General features: G+C 36.5%; 1 protein-coding gene across 8 annotated transcripts in view; it reads right to left on the bottom strand.

Moving 5' to 3' along the window:
* The window catches only part of ASCC3 (activating signal cointegrator 1 complex subunit 3), a 255,129-nt gene that overhangs the window by 138,089 nt on the left and 94,011 nt on the right, over positions 1-23,029 (bottom strand). For all 8 annotated transcript variants that reach the window (XM_014531334.1, XM_005883805.2, XM_014531335.1 and 5 more), the window contains one exon: positions 3,421-3,555. In XM_014531334.1, the coding sequence (XP_014386820.1) occupies positions 3,421-3,555 (135 nt within the window). The remainder of the gene's footprint in view (positions 1-3,420; positions 3,556-23,029) is intronic.

The following is a 23,029-nucleotide window of genomic DNA, read 5'->3' as shown; positions in this document are numbered from 1 at the left end:
GAGAGACCAACATTTTTAAATCTCTCTTTAGGAGAAATGAGGAAGATGGCTGGACTGAAGAAATGTTCTTCCAGTTTATAAAAAAATAAAAAATAAATACTCAAAGCCTTCAAGGCTTTGGAAAAACCCAGACTGAATTTTACCTGTCTGCGTTTGACCAAATAAGACACATGTGATGAAAAAGGTAGACTCTGGAGACAGATCTGCTTAAATCATGGCTGCACTGCTCACTACATGGGAATCCAGGAAAATTATTCCCTCTCCCAGTTTGTTTTCTTATCTGTAAAATGGGGACAAGAATCTTAAAAGAAAAAACAGTGGTGCTGATCATGAGAAAATTAAAGTGGGAACATATCTTATAATGTTTGTGTCAGAAGTATAAAGGCAAAAAAAAAAATTTGGTACCTACTATCAGTGAAATAGAACAATGTTCCTGCATTTATTAATAAACTAGAGGCCCGGTGCACAAAATTCGTGCACAGGGGAGGGGGGAGGGCCCCTCAGCCCGACCTGCACCCTCTCTAATCTGGGAACCCTTAGGGGATGTCTGACTGCTGTTTTAGGCCCGATCCCTGTGGAATCGGGCCTAAACTGGCAGTTAGACATCCATCTCTCAATCCAGGACCGCTGGCTCCTAACTGCTCACCTGCCTGCCTGCCTGATCACCCCTAACTGCTCTCCCCTGCCAGCCTGATTGCCCCTAACCACTCTCCCCTGCCGGCCTGATCACCCCTATCTGCTCTGCCTGCCTGCCTGATCATCCCTAATCGCCTCTGCCTCAGCCCCCACCACCATGGCTTTGTCCGAAAGGACGTCCAGAAGACATCCAGTCTACTCGGTCTAATTAGCATATTACCCTTTTATTAGTATAGATGTTTGTGGAATTCATTTTCATTTTAAAAAATCCAATAATAACTGTTGAATCAGGATGAAAATCAAGTACAATAAAATACTAAAAAAGATACAATAAAATTAACTACAGATTTTCAAATCTACCCAACTGTATTAAAACTTTCCATTTCTTCATGTTTTTTCATAGTGATCTCTGCATCCATGATTGATGAGGTAATTATTTGAAAAAGTCTCTATAAATTATTTCTATATGCTTTAAAATATTTCATGATAAATTTAAATTACTTACACATATGCCATATCAAGGGACAATAATACAAACCTACATCATAGATTGTGAGAATTGAATGAGTTATATAAAATAATAAAAGTGATCCTTGGCACTAGTGAACATGATAAATATTAGACATTATTATTATTATAACAATTAAATAATAAACCTGCATTATTTAGAACAGCAATAGCTCTCAGAACTGAGAGCTATGAAATAACCAGACATCCACAAGGTGGCTCTCAACGCTTGGCTTTTAACACAATAAACTTGCTTTGTATTTCTAAAGAAAGGAAATAAAACTTAGGAATGCACACCTGACTTTTCAAAGACTCTCATAAATTCATAATCAATAAGTAACTGGAAGAATACAAAGCTGTACAAAAAGTGTTATATAAAAGAAAATTTTATAATGTGAAAAAATGAAGAAATTAAATACATTTTGTAGTTTTAAATTGAAACAAAATCTGACAGTCACAAAAACTGGCATCAGATGATCATATTCAGAATTTAAAATATCAATAAAAGTAGTAAAATTTACAGTGCAGTCATAACAATTAAATAGATTTTACTGATTAATGTGAAAGCATAGATGTGCAAGCATAGATGTCTGGTAGCTAGCAACTGTTCAGAAAATATTAGTTACATCTTATGCATATTAAACATTTTGAAGTTACTATCTATAATAATAAAAGCATAATATGCTAATTAGACCAGACATCCTTCCGAATGACCTTCTGTATGAAGCTGGGGCTGCAAGGGAAGCCCGGGTCCCAGGTGCCTGCCGGCAGCCGGAGGGAAGCCTGGTTCCCAGTGGCCAGAAGGAAGCCAGTGCCAGCAGCCGGCGGAAGGAAGGCCTACTCTTGCACAAATTTCATGTGTCAGGCCTCTAGTCATTTTATATTCAGAGTATTTTATTTGAAAATTTATTTTCATAGCTATAAATCAGGGCCAACTTTTTCTGCTAAGGGTCAGGTGATATTTTAGGCCTTGTGGGCCACACAGACCTCAAAGCAAGTATTAAATTCTTCCCTTGTGAAAAAAGCAACCATAGACAAAAGAAAAGGGTCTGGCAGTTTTCTAATAGAACTTTAATTACAGAAACAGATGACTGCCTTTGGACCTTGGACTGTACTTTGCCCACTGTTGATCTAAACCATTATTTGACATCTATAATAATAAAAGCATAATGTGCTAATTAGACCAGACAACCGAATGAGCTTCCGGACGTCATTCCGGACGTCCTTTCAGACGATGCCACTGTGGCAGGGGCCAAGGCAGAGACGGTTAGGAGCCATCAGGCAGGCATGTAGAGTGGTTAGGGGCAATCAGGCAGGCAGGCGAGTGGTTAGGGGGGATCAGGCAGGCAGGCAGAGGCGGTTAGGGGTGATCAGGCAGGCAGGCAAGCAGTTAGGGGCGATCAGGCAGGCAGGCAGAGTGGTTGGGGGCAATCAGACAGGCAGGCAGAGTGGTTAGGGACAATTAGGCAGGCAGGCAGAGTGGTTAGGGGCGATGAGGCAGGCAGGCAAGTGGTTAGGGGCGATCAGGCAGGCAGGCAGGCGAGCCGTTAGGAGCCAGCGATCCCAGCTTGCGAGAGGGTGCAGGCCAGGCTGAGGGACCTGTCACCTCCCCACTCCCGTGCACGAATTTTGTGCACCAGGCCTGTAGTAATTTTAAAAGACTCTCTATAAATCTTAGGATACAGTACTTCTCAAATTGTAATGTGCATAAAATCACCTGCGATTGAGTTCAAATACAGATTATAATTTGGCCAGACTGAAGTGGGGCTTAAGGCTCTTCATTTCTGCATTTTTAATGGGGACCTTCACTTTTTAGGTCTTTTGTGCTTATTGGGTAGCAATGCGGTTGTTCTTAAACTTTTTGGTCTCAAACTTTTATCTTCTTAAAAAGAGCTTTTATGTAGGTATGTTGTCATACTAACCCAAGAAATGAAAAAAAAAATGATCAATTAATTCTTTCAAAGAACAATGGTAATGATATTAGATATTAACATATTTTATAAAAATTAACTGTCTTCTATGTTTGCAATATACTTTAAAGAGCAGGACTAAACACTACAATTATAACCACTTAGAAAGAAGTGGTGATTGAACACATCATGCACAGGGATCCTTTGAAAAATCATTAAGTCAAGAAAAAATTCAAGATTATAACATGATAAATCTGTAAAATTAACTTCTTGAAAATTGGAGACGATCTTTCATGAATAAAATACCTGGTATATCTGTCACATTGTGTGCTTTAGCTCCTGTATCTTACTGTCATCTGTCCCTTACCTGTTTTTCTGCATGTCCATATTCAGGGCCTTGTGTAGGTAAAAAGCAGGACATCTGGCCATTGTTTTTTGCTTTTTCTATTAGAGACATAGCTGTTCTTACAGTGGCATTTCGAGCATGCACAAACACCATCACCTAAAATAAAAGAAAGCAGTTTATCTAATGTTCATATTCATTAAAAGATAGCTTAATACTAGTTTGGAAATCACCGTATATAACCAATTATTAATTTTTCAAAATAATACCCCAGTTTATGAACTCTCCAACATCTTATTTTAGAACAAAGTATGTATAGCATAAAGGTGAGTTAAATAATTCCCATAACATGCCTTTCTTTATTATTGGTCTATAAATTGGCAGACATTAAAATAAAATTAATGGATTATATAAAACTAGAAGCCGGTGCACAAATTCGTGCACCAGTGGGGTCCCTGTGCCTGGCCTGCGGGATCAGGCCAAAACCAGTTCTCTGACATCCCTGGAGGGGTCCCGGTTTGCAAGAGGGAGCAGGCCAGGTCAAGGGACCCCATCGGTGCACAATCGGGGTCGGGGAGGGACACGGGAGGTTGGCCAGCATGGGAGAGGCTGCGGGAGGGCTCCAGGGCATCTCTGGCCCATCTCACTCAGTCCCGATTGGCCGGACCCCAGCAGCAAGCTAACCTACTGGTCAGAGCATCTGCCCCTGGTGGTCAGTGCACATCCTAGTGAGCAGTTGAGGGGCCTTAGCATATCATTAGCATATTACGCTTTGATTGGTTGAATGGCCGACTGGACAACTGGACACTTAGCATATTAGGCTTTTATTATATAGGATGTGGAGTTTAATTTTTACATTTTCTCTTTTGAAGACATCATTCATTAGCACAATCATCCATTATGGAAACAGAGTATAAAAACATATGAGAGCCTTACCTCTCCACAGTCGGTAACATTTCCAGTATCATAAATATGTTTAAAGAAATTGAAAACAGTTAAAAACACTCTTCCTTGGACAAAAACATGTCTAAGAACAATCATTTAAAATACAGTTTAGGGGACTGCTAGAGATGACAATGCTGCTAGAGAGATATTTGCAATTTTTTATTGTGGTAGAACTTCCTGTGGAGTTATTCACAAAGTGACTGTGGAAATCTGAATTAGGGAAAAGTCACATGTCTAAATGCTTTGTCAAAGATAAGTGGATAATAGTACTTTCAGGGACAGTGACCAGGCAAAATATAAATGCAATTGAGGAGAATAAATAAGAGTGTAATTAGCATCTGTTTCTCCTGCCTATCAGGAACTGCCTTCTCTCCTGTGTGCTGTTTCTTCTTTGGCCTTCACTTCTCCCCACATTCAGCTCAATTCCAGCCTTCCCCAAGAGACATTATTTCTATGATGAAAAATAATGTTATTCTTTCATATGGGGCAAGTGATCTTTTTCAATTTTATATGATGTAAATAAAAGCATCTTTAGATAACTTGATCCATCTGAAACATACAATCTAAGGATAATCAGAGCGGGTGCATTTTGGATGACATAAAGACCAGTTCTAGCCACAGCTTCCAATGAGACTGACACCTTTACATCTCTCTGGAGTTACTCTGGCATTCCCTTTATGCCTCAGCAATGTGAAGTTCCTAACTCTTGCTTCTTCTTCCCAATGTCTCCCCATATTCTGTTAATTATGTTTTCCTGGAAGCTAGAACTTTGGTGTTATTTGCATGCTGCACATTTCAGAGGATATGCAACCAATTGTTTCAGTAAAAGAGAAGAAAAGTTAAAAAGTGAACGAGGTCTGGAATTTGACCAGAAATGAGACAGAGTGACACAGATGTAGAGCACATGCTATGTAATTAACCCACAGTAATCTTATGTTTATACTAGAGGCTCAGGGCACAGATTCATGCATCAGTAGGTTCCCTCGGCCTGGCCTGCAGGGATCAGACTGAAACCAGCTCTCTGACATCCCCCGAGGGGTCCCAGATTGCAAGAAGGCATTTCTCAGGTGACACACCCCGGAATCGGGCTCCCTCCTCTCTGTTTCCGGAGGCGTCACCCAAGAACTGCAGCTGCCAAGTGACCACAGCTCAGCAGCTCCTGTGTTAAGTGTCTGCCCCTTGGAGGTCAGTGTGCATCATAGCTACCAGTCGAATGGTTGGACGGTCGCTTAGGCTTTTATATATATAAATACATGTCAAAGAACATGTTCCACATATGAGATGCTGAATAAAAGTCACAGTAAGATAAAATCTCAAATAACAATTATTCAAGAACCCAGCCATGCTTAACTAGCTAATATTCTTTCAGGGTGTATCAAAAGTATAGGAGAGGTGACAATCTGGAGAAGGCCAGAAGCTCTTCAATGAAAAATTCCCAAAGTGTTGATAGGACATATTTGATAGACTCTCTAGCTTTCTGGGAAAACATTTTTATCTCATAAGATGTCAAGATAGCATCATTTAATATCACTATGATATTTTCATAATTACTGACAAAAGCTATTTAATACTAAGTTAGAAAATTATGTTAACCATAATGCCCTGTTGAAATTTACCCCGTTCAGAATCTGTCAAGTTCTATCATCCTGTCTACTGCAAAAGGTAGGAATATTTAAACTATGAATTCCTTTTTAAAGGGTGAGGCTGATTTCTTTTTCTCTTATCTAAAAATAAATTTTATCACACACAAACTCATTAAACCTCAACATTAAATTTTTTAAAAATCTCAAAATAAAGTTTCTTATTATTTTATTAATTTATTTATTCATTCAATATTTCTGAGCATGCAATCACTACCAAGTCCTGAGAAAACTGCTGTGAAAAAATAGAAGCAAGGTACCTGCCCTCATGGAGATGACAAGCTAGTATGATGGATTGATGATAAAAGATATATATATATTTTACTTAATAAACATTTACTGCTGTATGTGAAAAATACTCTTAAAAGGAGAGATATGGAAATGGACAAGACATGGTCCCATCTATGGAAGACATGTATAATTTCAAGAGGAATATAAAACTACACATAATTTAGGCTGCTGACGCAAAAGATGGATCAAGTATGGCTAACAGAGGAATGCTAAACATAGAGCTGGTGGTTTTCCTTCATTCATCTATTCTAAGATATTTACACAGTATTTATTGGGTGCCAAGCAATGTACTAACCACCAGCCATACAATGATAAATATGTCCCAAGGCTCCAAATTGTAACACTACCGTTATGATGAGAAAGAATCACTAGTAATCAGCCGATCTGGTTATAGAAGCAGGGTGCAGGACGGATGGAGGAGGCTACTGCAGTGTTTAGAGTATTTGTCCTTGGTAAATATCTTAGCCCATTAGCTTAAAGAACTTCATTCTCTTTCAATGGTTCTTATACTGTGGCCCAAGGACCACTTCATCAGAATCACTGCTGGTATCTGTTAAAATAAATTTCTGGGTCCTCCCTAAAGCCAACTGAGTAAGAATATCTAGGGGCTGGGGGGAGGGGGGGGGCTAGATATTAACTACTGAGATGACTACTGTGTGAAATTAGTTAATAATAACCATCAACTTAATTTTCTTCTCCTAAGTTAAAAGAAGTCTGAAAGCAAGCATAAATAAAACCACCATTATAAAGATAAATTTTTAAATTATCTTATAATCTATCTTAACTTACTTATACATATGATGACTTATGTAGGAATATTAATGTATTTTTATATAAATAATCCTAAGATCATTTCCCAGATGGCCCAGGGTTTTACAATGTAACCAGATTTCTATCCTCCATTATTCAAATGCCACATTAGGTAAATCCTATTGAAATAACAGATATGAAGAACATAAGGGAAAATAAAATATGACCCTAAATCTTCATTAATTATTTCAATCTGACTTGTCAACTTATCATTTTGCAAATTATTTTCTACTGCAGCCAAGAGAAATATTAGTTACAACTTAAAGTAGCAATTTCTTTTTATTAAGGAATCCATCATGTCTTGTTCAGTAAAATAAACTCTTTTTCTTATTAGGATTTTCTGTCTAGAGGCTCCAACAGAAGTCATTACAAGATTTTGGGTCTCTATAAGCATATTGGATTTTATGGTTTGTTAATTTGGTTAATTAATTTAAATAGACTCATATGAAAATTATAACTAACAGAAAGGACAGCGTTGTTTCATTTGGTAGAAATAACTCCAAATTATTCTTAAAAACACTGTTGATGACAAAATAGCAGTTAAATGGACATGTGTTATTAAAATAAGATTAGAAGAGAAGATTCAAGTCAATGCTGTTGGTAAATTTTAATTGTGTTATAAAACTGTTTATATTTTTACTTGAAGTTTGTTAGGTTAACGCATTTAAAATTTTATACACTTATTTTTAGTGTAAAAAGCCATTCAGTCTAAATACATATAATAAAATCAGTCTTGGACTAGGAAAGAAAGTATGTGGATATAAATTCTGTTTCTGTTATCTGACTTGCCAAAAAAGGTGTTCTTCACATGAGATGCTGATTAAAATTAATGCAAGAATAAAAGCTCAAATAATCATTTAAAAAACTAGAATGCTTAAGTAACTGATATTGTTTCTGTGTATGCAAAGAAAAGAAGAACAAATTATTTGACAAAGACCAAAAATTTTACTTTGAAATATTATTAAACTAGAGGCCCAGTGCATGAAATTCATGCACGGGTAGGGTCTCTAGGAGCTGCCAGCTACTGGCTGGGGCCTTCCTTCGTTCCATGCCACTCCCTGGTAGTCAGTGCACATCATAGCGATCGATCGAACTCCTGGTCGGTCGAATTCCCCAGGGGACACTTTGCCTATTAGGCTTTTATATATATAGATAGCACTATGACTTAGAACAAATTATTTAATCTCTTAGATTTTATTTCCCCTAGTCCAGAGATAGTTACTAGTGTCACAGGATTACTATAAGGATTAAAGGATATAATGTAAGTGAAGCCACTACATTTAATAAAGCAATAGCTCTGAAATTTTGTAATGCTTCAAAATCACCAAATGCTGCTCCATCCCTTACCTACTTTTCTGATTAAGTAGGTCACAGACAAGCCAAGAATCTGCATTTCTACCTAGTTCTAATGTGCTTTGTACAGGAACTCTGAGAATCTCTGTCAGAGCTGGTAAGTATTCGCACCATTATAAGGGTATAAACATTAATAAATTTAATTTGGCCTAAAAGACTCAATAATTATATCAGTAAATGTTATAAAATGACACCTCTATAACTACTTATTCCTCATTTATGAAAATGTATGCATTTAGGAATCAAAAAACTAATAGGAATATTTAAGCCTAAGATTATTGGAAAACAGGAGGGAGGAGGCCAAAGATTAAAGGGAAAATCTTGAATCAAAGCCTTTCCTAGAAATTTCCACTAAGTAAGAAGACTAAAAATGGAAATACCTGAAAAGACAGAATGACATGACAGATAGGAGTAGTGATGTTTCACAATATATTGGCTCTTTCAAGTGTTAATGAATGAGGCTTGAGGGTAAGGAGTCTGAGGGGGAACTTCTCTATGCCTTTATTTTATTTTATTTTATTTTATTTTATTTTACTTTTTATTGAAATTATTGGGGTGACACTAGTTAATAAAATTGTATAAGTTTCAGGTGTACAATTTTATAATACATCATCTACATATTCCCCCCTATAACTTCTCCTACCTTCCTCCGATCCCCTCCCTATCCTTCTGGTAATCACCATACTGTTATCTGTCTACAAGAGTTGTTTTTTTCATGTTGATTTTTGGGGTCCTTTTGTATTTATTTATTTACTTACTTACTTATTTGCTTAATCCCTTCACCCTTTTCACACATCTTCTGTGGTTCTAGAATTGTTTTATTAACTACTATCTTTGGAAGAATTAAGAAAATATTCAAATTATTTTTTTGTATTTTATAGTTTGAATGAAGAGTTGTCACTACAGATGTATTTCAGATATATTTATATACCAAAAGAGCATGTAGGCACAAAATAGGTTTTTTTCTGTTTTTGTTTGTTTGTTTTTTTAGAGCATTTTGATTCTTTTTTTTAATATATTTTATTGATTGTTTACAGAGAGGAAAGGAGAGGGATAGAGAGTTAGAAACATCGATGAGAAACATTGATCAGCTGCCTTCTGCACACCCCCTACTGGGGATGTGCCCGCAACTAAGTACATGCCCTTGACCGGAATCGAACCTGGGACCCTTTAGTCCGCAGGCCGATGCTCTATCCACTGAGCCAAACCGGTAAGGGCCACAAAATAGTTTTTATTGCCATGGTCACATTACCATATCTGTGTTATCAGATAAATGCAATTTTAAAAGTTGCTAAAATATAGTTTTGTAGCCATTGAACTAACAGAAAATTACATACAAGTTCATAAAGCTTCATTTAAAAAACAATAGTAACCCTTATACCTACATGAGGGAGATGGTAGTTACTGAGATTGAAGTGGGCTAGATAGTTAGGGATAGGATCATGGAAAGGGAAGTAGAATAAAGAGCTGAACCCAGCTGCAGAAGCAAAATGACCTAGAGCTGAACCCAGCCACAGAAACAAAGTGACCTAGAGCTGAAGCCAGTTGAGTGGGAAAAGGCAGTGAGTTCACCTCGGACCTGACATGGCAGTCTTCAATCAGGTCCCACCATTGATCTTTGATAAGTATGGATGTTGCTAGGGCAGGCAGCTTGCAGATAACCAATCACAAGACAGTAAGGTGTTTGAAGTAGCCAATCCCAAAGATGTTGCTAAGGCAGAATTCTTTGAAATAACCAATCAGAAGCCAGCAGGGCATATATCTACCCTTAGACAGAGAGCTTCAGTGGAACCCACTTTGGTCCCCTTCCGGCTGAAGGGAGTCTGTCTATCCCTCAATAAACTTTGCTTTCGCTTACCTTCTTTGTCTGAGAACTCATTCTTCAATTTTGCAAGATAACGAATTCCGACTCAAACAGAAAATTGGTATCATTACTATTATGGTTCAATTAAAATAATAAAATATTCCCTGATGCTTCCAGACAGACATGCTACTTCATTCTTTTGAGCATCCAAAGAATTCATATGCCCCTCTCTTAAGCATTTATCACTGACTACCTTTTATTTTTAGCTTTTTTGTGCTTGATTTAGCTCCCCCAAGAGTCTGTGGTCATCCAATAATTTCATGACAGGCACAGGGGACATAACAGTGGGTAAGCTCAGCACTGGTTTCTGTGTTTTGGAATATATATCTAGTTACTGTGGTGCAGAATTGGAGTCTGGGAAGATGGGGAACAAAGAAGCTGTCATTCATAACAAGAACAACTATGCAAAGGGAAAAAAAAGAATAAAGAAAAAGGGAAAGCATAATCTAAAAATTAATTGGGGTCCTCTCTCAAAGTTAGCAAATTAGTTGATTTAAAGGTCATAATATTCTATGTTTCTTCATTATTGACCTTAGGGTGTCATTTCTCTAAATCCTTCCCATAGCTCAAAACCTCCATGCACTGGTATGTGTGCAGGCCTTTACCTATGTTTTATTTTATTGGTTCTACTGCCAACTTCATCTGTGAAAATTTTAAGGACAGTTCTAATAATTCTTCTACAATATCTCCAGGGAAAATTAATCATTCTCACACCACTTTGTTCATACTTGTACCCTGTGTAATCTCTAAATGTACAATGTAGGTATCTCCACTGTAGTTAATAATTCCTAGGACTGAGAATAAAATAGCAAGATATATTAAGTGCTTACTATATGCTAAGCTCAGTACTAGGTGCCATGTGTAGTTATTTATCTTATCTACATATATAAAAGTGTAATATGCAAATAGACCGGATAGCGGAACAACTGGTCACTGTGATGCGCACTGACAACCAGGGGACATATGCTCAATACAGGAGCTGCCCCCAGCCCACAGGCCCCGACCGCCTGATGGGGAACAAGGAACCAGGGGTGGGTGGCGGCGAAGGCAGACAGCTCCAGGCCAAGGCCCCCGCCCCGCCTGTCACCCCACACACAGAGGGGGACCAGAAGCATGGGTTGGGACCGGCAAGCGAGGGGGAATGGCCAACCTCTCGGTCCCTTTCCCTGGCCAGCAAGCTCTGGTCACCCAATGGGGAACAGGGAATGGTTGGGGGAGGGGGTTGGCAGCGGTGGGTGGGGCTGGCTGCCGGCAGCAAGGGAAGATAGCCCTGATCGCAGGCTAGGCCTAGGGACCATACCCATGCACAAATTTCGTGCACCTGGCTTCTAGTTAGTAACACAATTAGGTAGGTGATTCTATTAATATTTTACAGTTGAGAAAACTGAAGCTCAGAGTTTCAATAACGTAGTCTCAGATCTGACATTCCAAAGCCTTCTTTCTTTTCATCAAGTTAAATTCCCTCCTTGCATCCTGCCTGAGAGGAAGTTTACATCTTACTAATTTTGAGGTCTCCTTGTCATTCCCTATATCACTTTCCTAGATATCACCCAATCAGTGGGCGCTCAATAAATAATTGTTAAAATTAGGTGTGGGGGCAGGGTGGAGAAGGTCAATGGGGAGAAAAAGCGGAAAGTATCTGTAATACTTTCAAAAATGAAGACAAAATTTTTAAAAAATAATCAGCTTTCATAAAAGTGATTTATTTTTACAGATTGTATGCACATATGCATAACCCATGGGCACAGAAAATAGAGTGGTGGAGGCCTGGGGCAGGCAGCCGGGGCAGGCTATAAGGGCTCAATGGGAGAAAAAAGGGGACATATGTAATACTTTCAACAATAAAGATTTTTTTAAAAAGCAATTTATTCTTTAGCATATTTTGAGCAGAGATCTGAATTTTAAAGTTTATAAATCACTAGAGGCCCGGTGCACCCTCTCACAATCCGGGACCCCTCAAGGGATGTGCAAGTGGACATCGGGCCTAAACTGGCAATCGGACATCCCTCTCGCAATCCGGGACCGCTGGCTCCTAACTGCTGGCCTGCCTGCCTGTCTGATCACCCCTAACCCCGCTGCCTGCCTACCTGATCAGCCCTAACCACTCTGCCTCAGCCCCCACCACCGCAGCTTCATCCGGAAGGACGTCTAGAATGACATCCAGGTCATTCTGCTGTCCAGTCTAATTAGCATATTACACTTTTATTATTATAGATAATAGGATATAGGCTGAGTTAATACTTTTACTGATGCCTTTTATTAAAATATGAAGTATCAAGCTAAGTCCCAGTTATTAAACTAGACATTAATTTTCCTGGATAGTTCGAGTTAAATTTATAGGCAAATGTTCAACTGATATTTAATAAACTGAAATTGCTAATGATTAGTCTTTAGATATTGTTGTAAAGCTACATGGATGTTTATTTTAATGCCACTGAAAAGTTCAAAGTCTGTGGTTAAAAAAAAAAACAACTTACAAAATGAGCTATTCTGAGAGCATCTTAAAAACATACACACAAAAATTCTGGACTTCGAAGTCAAAGATAGGTCTTAAGTCAAAGCTACCAAATTTACAATGAATCAAATTAATTTACTTCATTTTCCAAAATAATGTTCAATTGATGGGCATGAATGAAGAAAACATTCTTATGTTCTAAAATGGTAAAAAAATTGGCACTTCTATATTTCAATTATATCAATAAAATTATTACTAAAAATAGGGCTAAAGTAATAAATTTTAAAATCTTCTATTTTTTAATCATGGGTGTAACAACTAGCATTTATTATGAAATATTCCTGACAACCAACTAAATTACTGAAGCATATATTTCAGCTTAAAAACACCTAGTTAAATATTTATTAGATATACCACAAAAATAAAAACTACCTTAAATAGGGTTAATTTATCTTGCTGCAACTATATCAGAAAACTATATAATTCACTGACTTGGCTTCATGAATTAAATTATGCAAATAAATCAAAGAAAATGATCTGGAGTAGAAGTGGTTCTGCAGCTCCAAGCTGTGTAATTAGATCTACACTCAGCAGTTCAGAGCCACCTCTGGACTCTCACACTGAGAATCTGCAGTCCTCATAAACCTAAGCTTTTAAGTGATAAATAGATTCATGTTATCATTATTGAGTTATATTTAAGGCATTATCCTGAATGTGAAATACATTTTCAACAATTTATTTTAATATTTATCAGTTTCTATGTTTGAGTTGAACAGAGCTTTAACTGCTTTATTTGGTTAAAAGGAATCCATAACACTTTACATCTTCTAACTAAAAGATGTTTGCTATCTAAATGTACAATAATTTTAAAAAACAAAGCTTCGAGGACTTAGTGTACTATATATGTACTAAGATAGCAAAAACATGAATCGTATTTCTAGCTAAGTCCTATAAAATATTATCTTACAATCAATTCACTATATCAAGACATTGTACAATTAGAAGCCCAGACATTTATATTTCAACAGTCTCTAAATTGTTAAGACACAAAAAAATAGAGAAGTAGAATTTTTAAAATGGTAAATACTTCAAGTACATTTTCCCTGTCCTATACACTTTTTCTTTAACTTACTATAAACCAATATTTTCTTAAGCTTTAATTAATTTTCTTTTAAGATATTAAGCATATGTATATTTTTTCATGTACTATAATCTATGTCATCTAATTGATGCTTGAATAAGTTATTTCTAAATTCTTAATTCAGCTTTTGTTGTATATGTGTACTATATAGGTTTATACACTCAGTTTGAGATCTGTATTCCTCTTTGGAGAATATCTATACTAATAAAAGGGTAATGTGCTAATTAGATCGGACATCTTCCAGACGTCCTTCTGGACAAAGCCACAGTGGCAGGGGCTGAGGCAGAGGCGGGTAGGGGTGATCAGGCCAGCAGTGGAGAGCAGTTAGGGGCGATCAGGCAGGCAGGGGAGCAGTTAGGGAGCGATCAGGCCGACAGGCAGAGGCGAATAGGGATGATCAGGCAAGCAGGCAGGTAAGCAGTTAGGAGCCAGCAGTCCCAGATTGTGAGAGGGTGCAGGCTGGGTTGAGGAACCCCCCACACACATGAATTTTGTGCACCGGGCCGCTAGTTCAATATATTTATAAACATAAATAACCTCAACAGTATTGTATATTCTATACATAAAAGTGTATTTTATACCTTAAAATTGTCTTAAGCATAATAAATGTTTTAATTTTCATCTGATTTTATAACATATAAAACTAAATGAACTTAATATTAATTTCACTTGCTCATAATTATTTAAAATATACTCAAATTAATTTTTGTTTAGAAAAAATTTCTTAGCAATCTATAACAAACTCATATCTGATGCCAAACTAATCTTACAACATGCAGACTTGTTTTGAATACCTGTGATATTTTAGAATCAAATAGACTATGTTTCAATCATAACTAGCATTTATATACTAAATAAACTTTGGCAAATTTCCATGCGCTTCAATTTTCACCTGTAAAATGCTGTCCCTTACAAGGCTGCTGTAGGGACAACAAATCATAATTAGAAAGTACTAGAAAGGATCCTGGCACATAAAAGATGGCCCACACAGTAGGGGGGGGGAAAGGCTTATTTGTTTTACAAAGGTTTTCCTTACATTTACCCCAAATTTGATCCCTACACAAACCACTCAATGGGACCAAGATCAGCATTGCTCTCTAAGGCAACAGAAACAAATGCACTTGCTTTTCCACATAAGAATTCTTTAAATATTTAAAAACTTTTGTCATAGCTCTTTCCTCAGCTGAACAGCACCAGTTCTTACTGCTGTTTTCCATAAATCATAGTTTTTCTGTTTGGACACTAGATGAGCTCTATGCTCTTTATTCTTTTTTAATACTAAAGAGTATGTACCTTGATTATACAGTTTAATATGACTTTACATTATATTCTCAGGTGTATCAACTTGAAAGAATTTAAAAGGCATATGTTAGTATTCATTTCTTTAAAATGTGAAAAAAAATGTTTTTTAAATGAAAAGAACATATACTTTTTTGGAAAGGATTTAATCCTTAAAAAATTTATCACTGAAAATTATCGGGTTGTTACAGATTTTTTAGACATACTATTGATGATTTCCTCAGGCCAGATTTCTCAGATGGAAATTATAGATATACCAGAGGACTGATGCACATAATTCGAGCAAGAGTAGGCCTTCTTCCCCTGGCTGCTGGCACCGGCTTCCCTCTGGCACCTGAGACCTGGGCTTCCCTCCAGCCCCCAGCAGGCACGGGTTTCCCTCACAGCCCTGGCTACATCCAGAAGGCTGCCTGGAAGGACGTCCAGTCTAATTAGCATATTATGCTTTTATTATTATACATTTTTTGCATTCTCTTCTCTTTGTAGGGCAATGACTGGTTAAATGAAAATGTCAGTTTTGTGGGAGTGAAAACATTGAAAAGAAAGTGAAAAGGCTAAGGTTCTAGTTTTAATTGCAAAGCTTATTAAATGTCTGACTTTGGGCTTTGTTTTGTCATCTGTAATAAGAAGGTGGCCTAATAAGTTTTATGATGCTTTCATAAATTCAGTGTAAAAATAAACATAATGAGGCTCATTAAATGCTGTTTATAAAATACTTTCATCTAAAATAAAATTATTAGGTATCTGATCAAAGTTGATAAAATATTTAATTAGCATAACCTACAACTTTAGGGAAAAAATTAGAGTATTATCCATCTTAATTTTCACGCAAATAATATATTTCAACAGGATTTTTGGTAATGTTTCAAATTATAATGAATATTTAAGCTATCTATTTACAAAGTATATTCTCTATATCATACATGATGCTAACAAATTTGTGACATACCTATAATTGCTTTCTGTGTGCAAAAGCATTTAAATTGAAAACCTGGTTTTGTTATGGGTTTTTATTTAAAAAGCATTTACCCAAATCAACAAATTTAGGTGAGTTAAATTTTGGTCAGCAAAGACAGTAGGAACTGGGCAAATGTTTGTGTGCAGAGTTCACAATTAGTGAAGATAACTAGCGGCATTGGGGGTGGGGCTGCTATGGAAAGGTGTACCCTCTACTCTCTGGCTCAGCCCGTTTTTAGAGTTGGTAAGCATTTTCAGCTACAGGCCCGTCCCATATATGCAAATACACGACTTTGTACTTGATTTGAGCAATACAAGAGTCCTACTTGTCTGGTCAAATTTCTAGGCTACTGAGCTTGGCCAGTTTATCCAATTAGTATTCAAGCTGGTATTCGAGGCCCACAAGGGAAAAACTACTAGTTTGTTTGGTTCAATATTGAAAACAAGACAAAGTGGAAGACCAAATCCCATCTCTACATAAAAAGCTAAATTGATATTCCACATGTGAAAGATCAGTCTACTCGGTATCACCACAAAAACAGAAACTACTAACAGATTAAAGCTACTTATTGGCCCTAAGAGATCCAAATCTCACGTTTCTCTCCCAACAGTACACCTCTCCCACTCCCAAACTCAGCCGTTCTGTGCTCCCTGCAAAGCACCCTGGAGGAGTCTGCAAATAGCAGCATAAGAGGAACTCTCCTAGTGGAAAGAAACTGCCAAACATTGTATTTTCTTCTTGCCAAAAGGTTGAAAATTCTAGAAACCTATCAAACCTTGCATTCTTCTGGATAATATTTTTTTGGGAAAATCAGTAAAAATATGCATTTAAAAAATAAAACACTTTTCACTGGTCACTGAACACTATTCTCTACTAAAAAGGAAACAGGTTTGCTTGCAGAAATGATTAATTTCAAGTCTGGGGCTGGGACATATAAAAAATATAAAGAAGCCAGCTTGAAGGGGCCCCCTTTGCCAAATTTGGGACATTATGATCATCAACGTAAGTAATATAATAATGAATTATAACCCTGTGAGTAAATAAGAATCTGAGTTAATGGAGAAATAAATTAACAAATAGGGGAGGAGAAAGCACTTCTTATACACAGTGAAATGGAAGGAATATGGAGCTAAAAATCATCAGTAGATCTAAAACGAGTGGGGGAAAGTTTACTTTATCCAATCAGTATATTTAATGTATAGTTATTTGGATTAACCTTTGTTTCTCTCATGAGATTACAAGCAGCAGTAATGCATCGTCTCTGCTTTCTTTTGCCAGCACAGTCTCTGGCATACACTGAGCATTCAATAAATATTTCCTGAATATTGCCAAAGCCTCAGTTAGTCTTAAAACCATCTCCACTCTGTTCAATATCTAGAATTAAGATTGATGACCCAGATATAGTTCATGTGCTAAAAGTGTAGCAGTGTCTATATTTGACACTACACCCACCAAGGCTCTGACTTTAATTAATAAGGCAAACAGACTACAGAAGAGATCCCAAATCATAAAGCATTCTCAGTAATTTAGAAGTTTATAAATTTAGGATTACATTTCCATTTCTAAATTTCAGTCTATATGATAAGTATTAAAAGATTATAAGTATTATTCATTTTAAGAAGTTCATATAGGTACATGCACATAAATGAAACTTTTAAGGAACATATATTGAAGCCAACTACTTTTAATGAATAATTTAATGAGAAAGGAATTTAGTGAAGTTTTAAAAATACAAACACTATGAATTAATGCTGTGTCAAATATGTTCATTAACATGACAAAAATCTTAATGATGTGACCCAAACTACACTGCTCCTAATCAGTTCCCGGAGGACAAATGGAGATCAAGAATTCATTGCTAAATCTAGATCAATCCAATAAATGTTGATAAGACAGAAGAAAGATTCTTTCTTCAATACATTACAGTATCACACACCAAAAAACATTTTACTGACCTCCATGACAGTCCAAATTGCACTGATATTCGTTATTGATAGGCCCCAGATAGCAACCTCAGCTAGTCTATTACTATGCAAATAAAATTCATTAGTGAGCTAACAATTTCATTTTTACAGATGCCACTAGACTTGAAGGTCTATTACTATTCAATATTATAAGATGTTCTGGACTGAATCTAATTTCATAAAATAACAACATAGAAATGTATTTTTAAGGTTTTCATCCGTATTTTTCATTTCTCTTCTTAGACAATAATCAGTATGTATAATTCCTTAACACTCAACTGAGCATTTAATATTCTCAAGTAACACACTTGAAAATATTCTTCTAAAAGAATATACTTACTTGAACAGAAGAAGCCCTAGTAAGCCAATATACTTTCAATCAAATTTACCAGCTAGACTAATTAAAATTGTAAAGAAAAAAATCAAAATTATAATTCCTTTTAGATTGGCTCTTAACTGTCTCCATTTCTTTAGGCCACTTTCTCAAACACAAATGAAAAACACCTCATTTCTCCACAAATCTGTACTCTTCAATCGACACTATACTAAGAAAAAAGAAAAACAAGAGAATATAGCTATAAGAGAGAGTAAATCAAATACTATAGTAACAAAACAAAACAAAAAGAGCTAGGTCCATGGAGAACAAGACAAAACGGTTACTGGAGAGAGAGTATGCAATGTAGGTAAGGCTAGAAAGTTGTTTTTTTCTTTCCCTACCTTTTTTCTGTTTAAAGTAGACCGTAGTAGAAATAGTAGACTCTGTCTCCCTGAGGTGGTTTAGTGGAGTACATGTCCTTTCCAGATACCATTAGGTCTTTCTGGACAATAATCCTCCCTGAAGTTCTTAGTGTTCCTACATGGTAGGGCCTGTGAGGAGTGGAAACTGAAGTGCTTGAAAGGCAGAGGATGTCTCTGCTCCCCCTGAGGGTAATAAAACCTAGAACCCTTCCTTCTCTCTCAAGGAGACAGATGCTTATATTCCAGGGTACAGGCCTTTCCTTCCTTTCTGGAGAGAATCTGTTTATATTCTAAAGTGAAAATTACTTGGGCAGGTCAGTTGCTTTTACTTCTTTCCTTCTCTCCCTCCGTCCCTCCTTTCCTCCCTCTCCCTCTCCTTTTACTTCTTCACCCCTCCTCTCTTCTTCTCTTCCCCCTCCCTATATTCCCCCACTGCCACCAAAGGAGGGGGTGAGCAGATGTGCCAGCAACAACTATATAAGCTCCAAGTTTCCTAATTTTTGAGCTAGTCTCCTATGGTGCAACTCATGCTCCAAGGTAATTCTTATCATGTTGCCCCGTGGAAAGCTAGATGTACTGTGAATAAATATAAGGTCTGTTCCCTAATCCAGTGTCTCCTATTTCTCTTTGTGTGCACATGTCTATACATAAAGTACACAATGAAGTTAACCTATGGTAGGTTGCATGTAGGTAGGGTAATGTCTTAGACCAGTGGTCGGCAAACCGCAGCTCGCGAGCCACATGCGGCTCTTTGGTCCCTAGAGTGTGGCTCTTCCACAAAATACCACGTGCAGGCGCGCACGTACAGTGGGATTGAAACTTCATGGCCCATGCACAGAAGTCGGTTTTCAGCCTGGGCGAGTCTATTTTGAAGAAGTGGTGTTAGAAGAAGTGGGGGGTGTCGGTCGGGCGGGCGACAGGAGACGCAGAGCAGGCGGGCCGCGGGATACACAGTGCAGGGAGGCGTGCGCAATTCATGCACGAGTTGAGGATGGGAGAGTTGGAAGGAGTCGACCTCAGCGAACATACCTCAATCAGATTGAGGACATTTTTAGCAAAGGCCAGCTTAGGAGTACCCTAATTAAGTTAATAACAATGTACCTACCTATATAGTTTAAGTTTAAAAAATTTGGCTCTCAAAAGAAATTTCAATTGTTGTACTGTTGATATTTGGCTCTGTTGACTAATGAGTTTGCAGACCACTGTCTTAGACCCTTCACAAAACTTAATAGGTCTCTGACTGTATTTTAGGAGCAGCCACTAACTTGATGAATGCTGTACAATTTGGAAATGCCCACAGTATTTGTCAGGATATAGTTAGAGCTGCATTTCCCACCTATTCATTTACTAAACCAAGAAAAAAATGAGATGAGATCTGAGACTATGTTATCTTCTTCAAGACAGAATCCTACTTTATAATATTAACTGTAGAGATATTTCTTTCTCCCCACTCCTTCACACATAAGTATGCTACCATGAAAACAAAAACTTAAAAAACCCAGCTACAAACAAGATAGTAAAAAATCAGCAATGGTTAATTTAGACTAAATGTTCAGCTCCCTTTGTTGCACTTTGAGCAAACACATGAATAGTTGTATTAGATTTCCCTCGGACACCAATTTTTCAGTCTTATCACAAAGCTGGCTATAAAAATACAGTCAACAAATTCCTGTGTTAACTAAACTTATTAAATGTATCTCCCACTGCTTCCAAGTCTAAATATCAGCTGGAAACCAGTTAATAAAGATATTCAATATATCATTTTCTAAAATAAAATAAATAGCTGTCAAATTAACTTCAGATAATTTAATGTAAAATACTGTGAATAGCTACCTAGAGAATTTTCTATGGTGTTATAAAAGATAGAAAAATGACTACAAACAAACATTGTTTTAGTACTTCCCTAGTTTATATTACTGTTATTTAAAAATATAAATAACAGAGTATAAAATAAACATGTATATAAATTAGGTTTTATTATCAACAAAATTAATGAAATATTAAATATACAAAATATTTGACAGAAAACCAGTTTTAAGTAGAGAAGCCGTATAGCCTCAGAGGCCAACCCCAAAACACTGCCACCCAGAGGCTGAGCCAAATGTATCTCCCACTGCTTCCAAGTCTAAATATCAGCTGGAAACCAGTTAATAAAGATATTCAATATATCATTTTCTAAAATAAAATAAATAGCTGTCAAATTAACTTCAGATAATTTAATGTAAAATACTGTGAATAGCTACCTAGAGAATTTTCTATGGTGTTATAAAAGATAGAAAAATGACTACAAACAAACATTGTTTTAGTACTTCCCTAGTTTATATTACTGTTATTTAAAAATATAAATAACAGAGTATAAAATAAACATGTATATAAATTAGGTTTTATTATCAACAAAATTAATGAAATATTAAATATACAAAATATTTGACAAAAGTGTATACCACAAGTCAATATTTTAATTATTTAATCTGATCATTATATGTTTATTGTAATCCAATGCTATAATTACAAAAATTACATAAAATTACCAAATAATCTAATAAAATCACTTCCCCAGTCTGGAATACTTGATTTAACTCAGCTATAGATTTTTATGGAATCTTTCAAACAACAAAATTTATGACAAATTATATATAATTTAACTAACTTCACTTTTTATGTACAATATGCATTTATGCCTGAAAACATGCATTTATGTACTGGCCACATATATTATAAAGCATATGTTCAAAGCCCCATAGTTATAGCTGTTTTCATGCAAAGCATTTTGGAGGTATGAAACAGAACCAACAGAGGAAAATTACACAATAATATGGTTAAAATATAACGCCTAGTAAGAGAACAAAACAACTTGTCCTATCTTCATATTTTGCAATGTAAATCATGAAGAGGTGCACCAAAGAAGACAGGAAGCATGAGAAAATGGATGGAAAAGTTGATAACTTCTATAAGGGAGTTACTAGTATACTAATCAGACACATAAAAATAGAGATAACATACTACTATATAATGGATGAAGTAGATGGAGATTTGCTTTCAGGTTTGAATGATTATATATGTTCCCTGGTGTTCCATAATAAATCTAATATAAAGAAAACCAGTTTTGGAAAAACATATTTGTTTTTCTCGCCCACCCACCCCCACACACAAGATTATGCATAGCATTTATGTCTTTTGGTCTTTTGGCTTAAGACCTGTGGACTGTGCAAGAATAGAACTAAACATAGTTTATATCCTCAAAATTTCTAAATTTCATTCTGAGACATACTATTCCACTGTGCTCTGTCCATTTGTTATAATTCCAAAAGCCACTGATTACCAAATTTAGAAAGCTCAAATGCCATAGATATGTACGTACTTGTATATGTGTGTATGTGCCATGAGAAAACGGAATACACTTCAAGTGTAGGAGTACTGGGGGTGAGGTGAGGGGAAGGAAAAGTAATTCATTAGCTTTTTCTTTTCTTTTTTACACTTTTGTGTTGATTCACTTGTTATAAGAATGTATTACTTCAGTAACTGAAAAATTCTCAAAGACAAAAGAAAAAAGGAATGTTAATAACAATGAAGATTTGAAAATGCAATACAAATATTCCAGATTAAGAAGTATTCCTTGCTGTGCACGCGCTCGGAGCCTGTAACTCTCGCGAGAGAAGCGAGATTCATTCCTACGTACCGGGCCGTGCGGCTTATGGCGGCGCTGGAGAGGGGGCACTGAGCTGTTGGGCCCTAGGTCAGAAATAAAAGATGGTAGTGGTTTGAATGATTTTGCAGCTGCTCTGGATGTTTACCATCGAGATGAGTATAAGATAGGTTTCCTTTTTTTGTAAATAAGTTCTGACTTAACTATGACATTTAGAGAGGTTGAAAATTCTGGTAAATTCCTAGCAATTAAAAATGAGTGTGAAAACTGAAAAAAAAAAAAAAAAGAAGTATTCCTTTTGCAAATGAAGGGAACATTACTAGTTAATAAAAAACTGCTATATATATATATATATACACACACACACACACACACACACACACACACATATACATATATCTACACTAATAAAAGAGAAACATGGTAATTAGCGTACGACCGCTACCCTTCCCATTGGCTAATCAGCATATCCTTATGCAAATTAACTGTCAGCCAAGATGGCGGCCGGCAGCCATGCACGGAAGTGAAC

The sequence above is a fragment of the Myotis brandtii genome, unplaced genomic scaffold, assembly GCF_000412655.1.
Source record: "Myotis brandtii unplaced genomic scaffold, ASM41265v1 scaffold8, whole genome shotgun sequence".
NCBI lineage: Eukaryota > Metazoa > Chordata > Mammalia > Chiroptera > Vespertilionidae > Myotis > Myotis brandtii.
The sequence above is the reverse complement of the archived record's forward strand: the minus strand, read 5'-3'. Positions and strand labels throughout refer to the sequence as shown.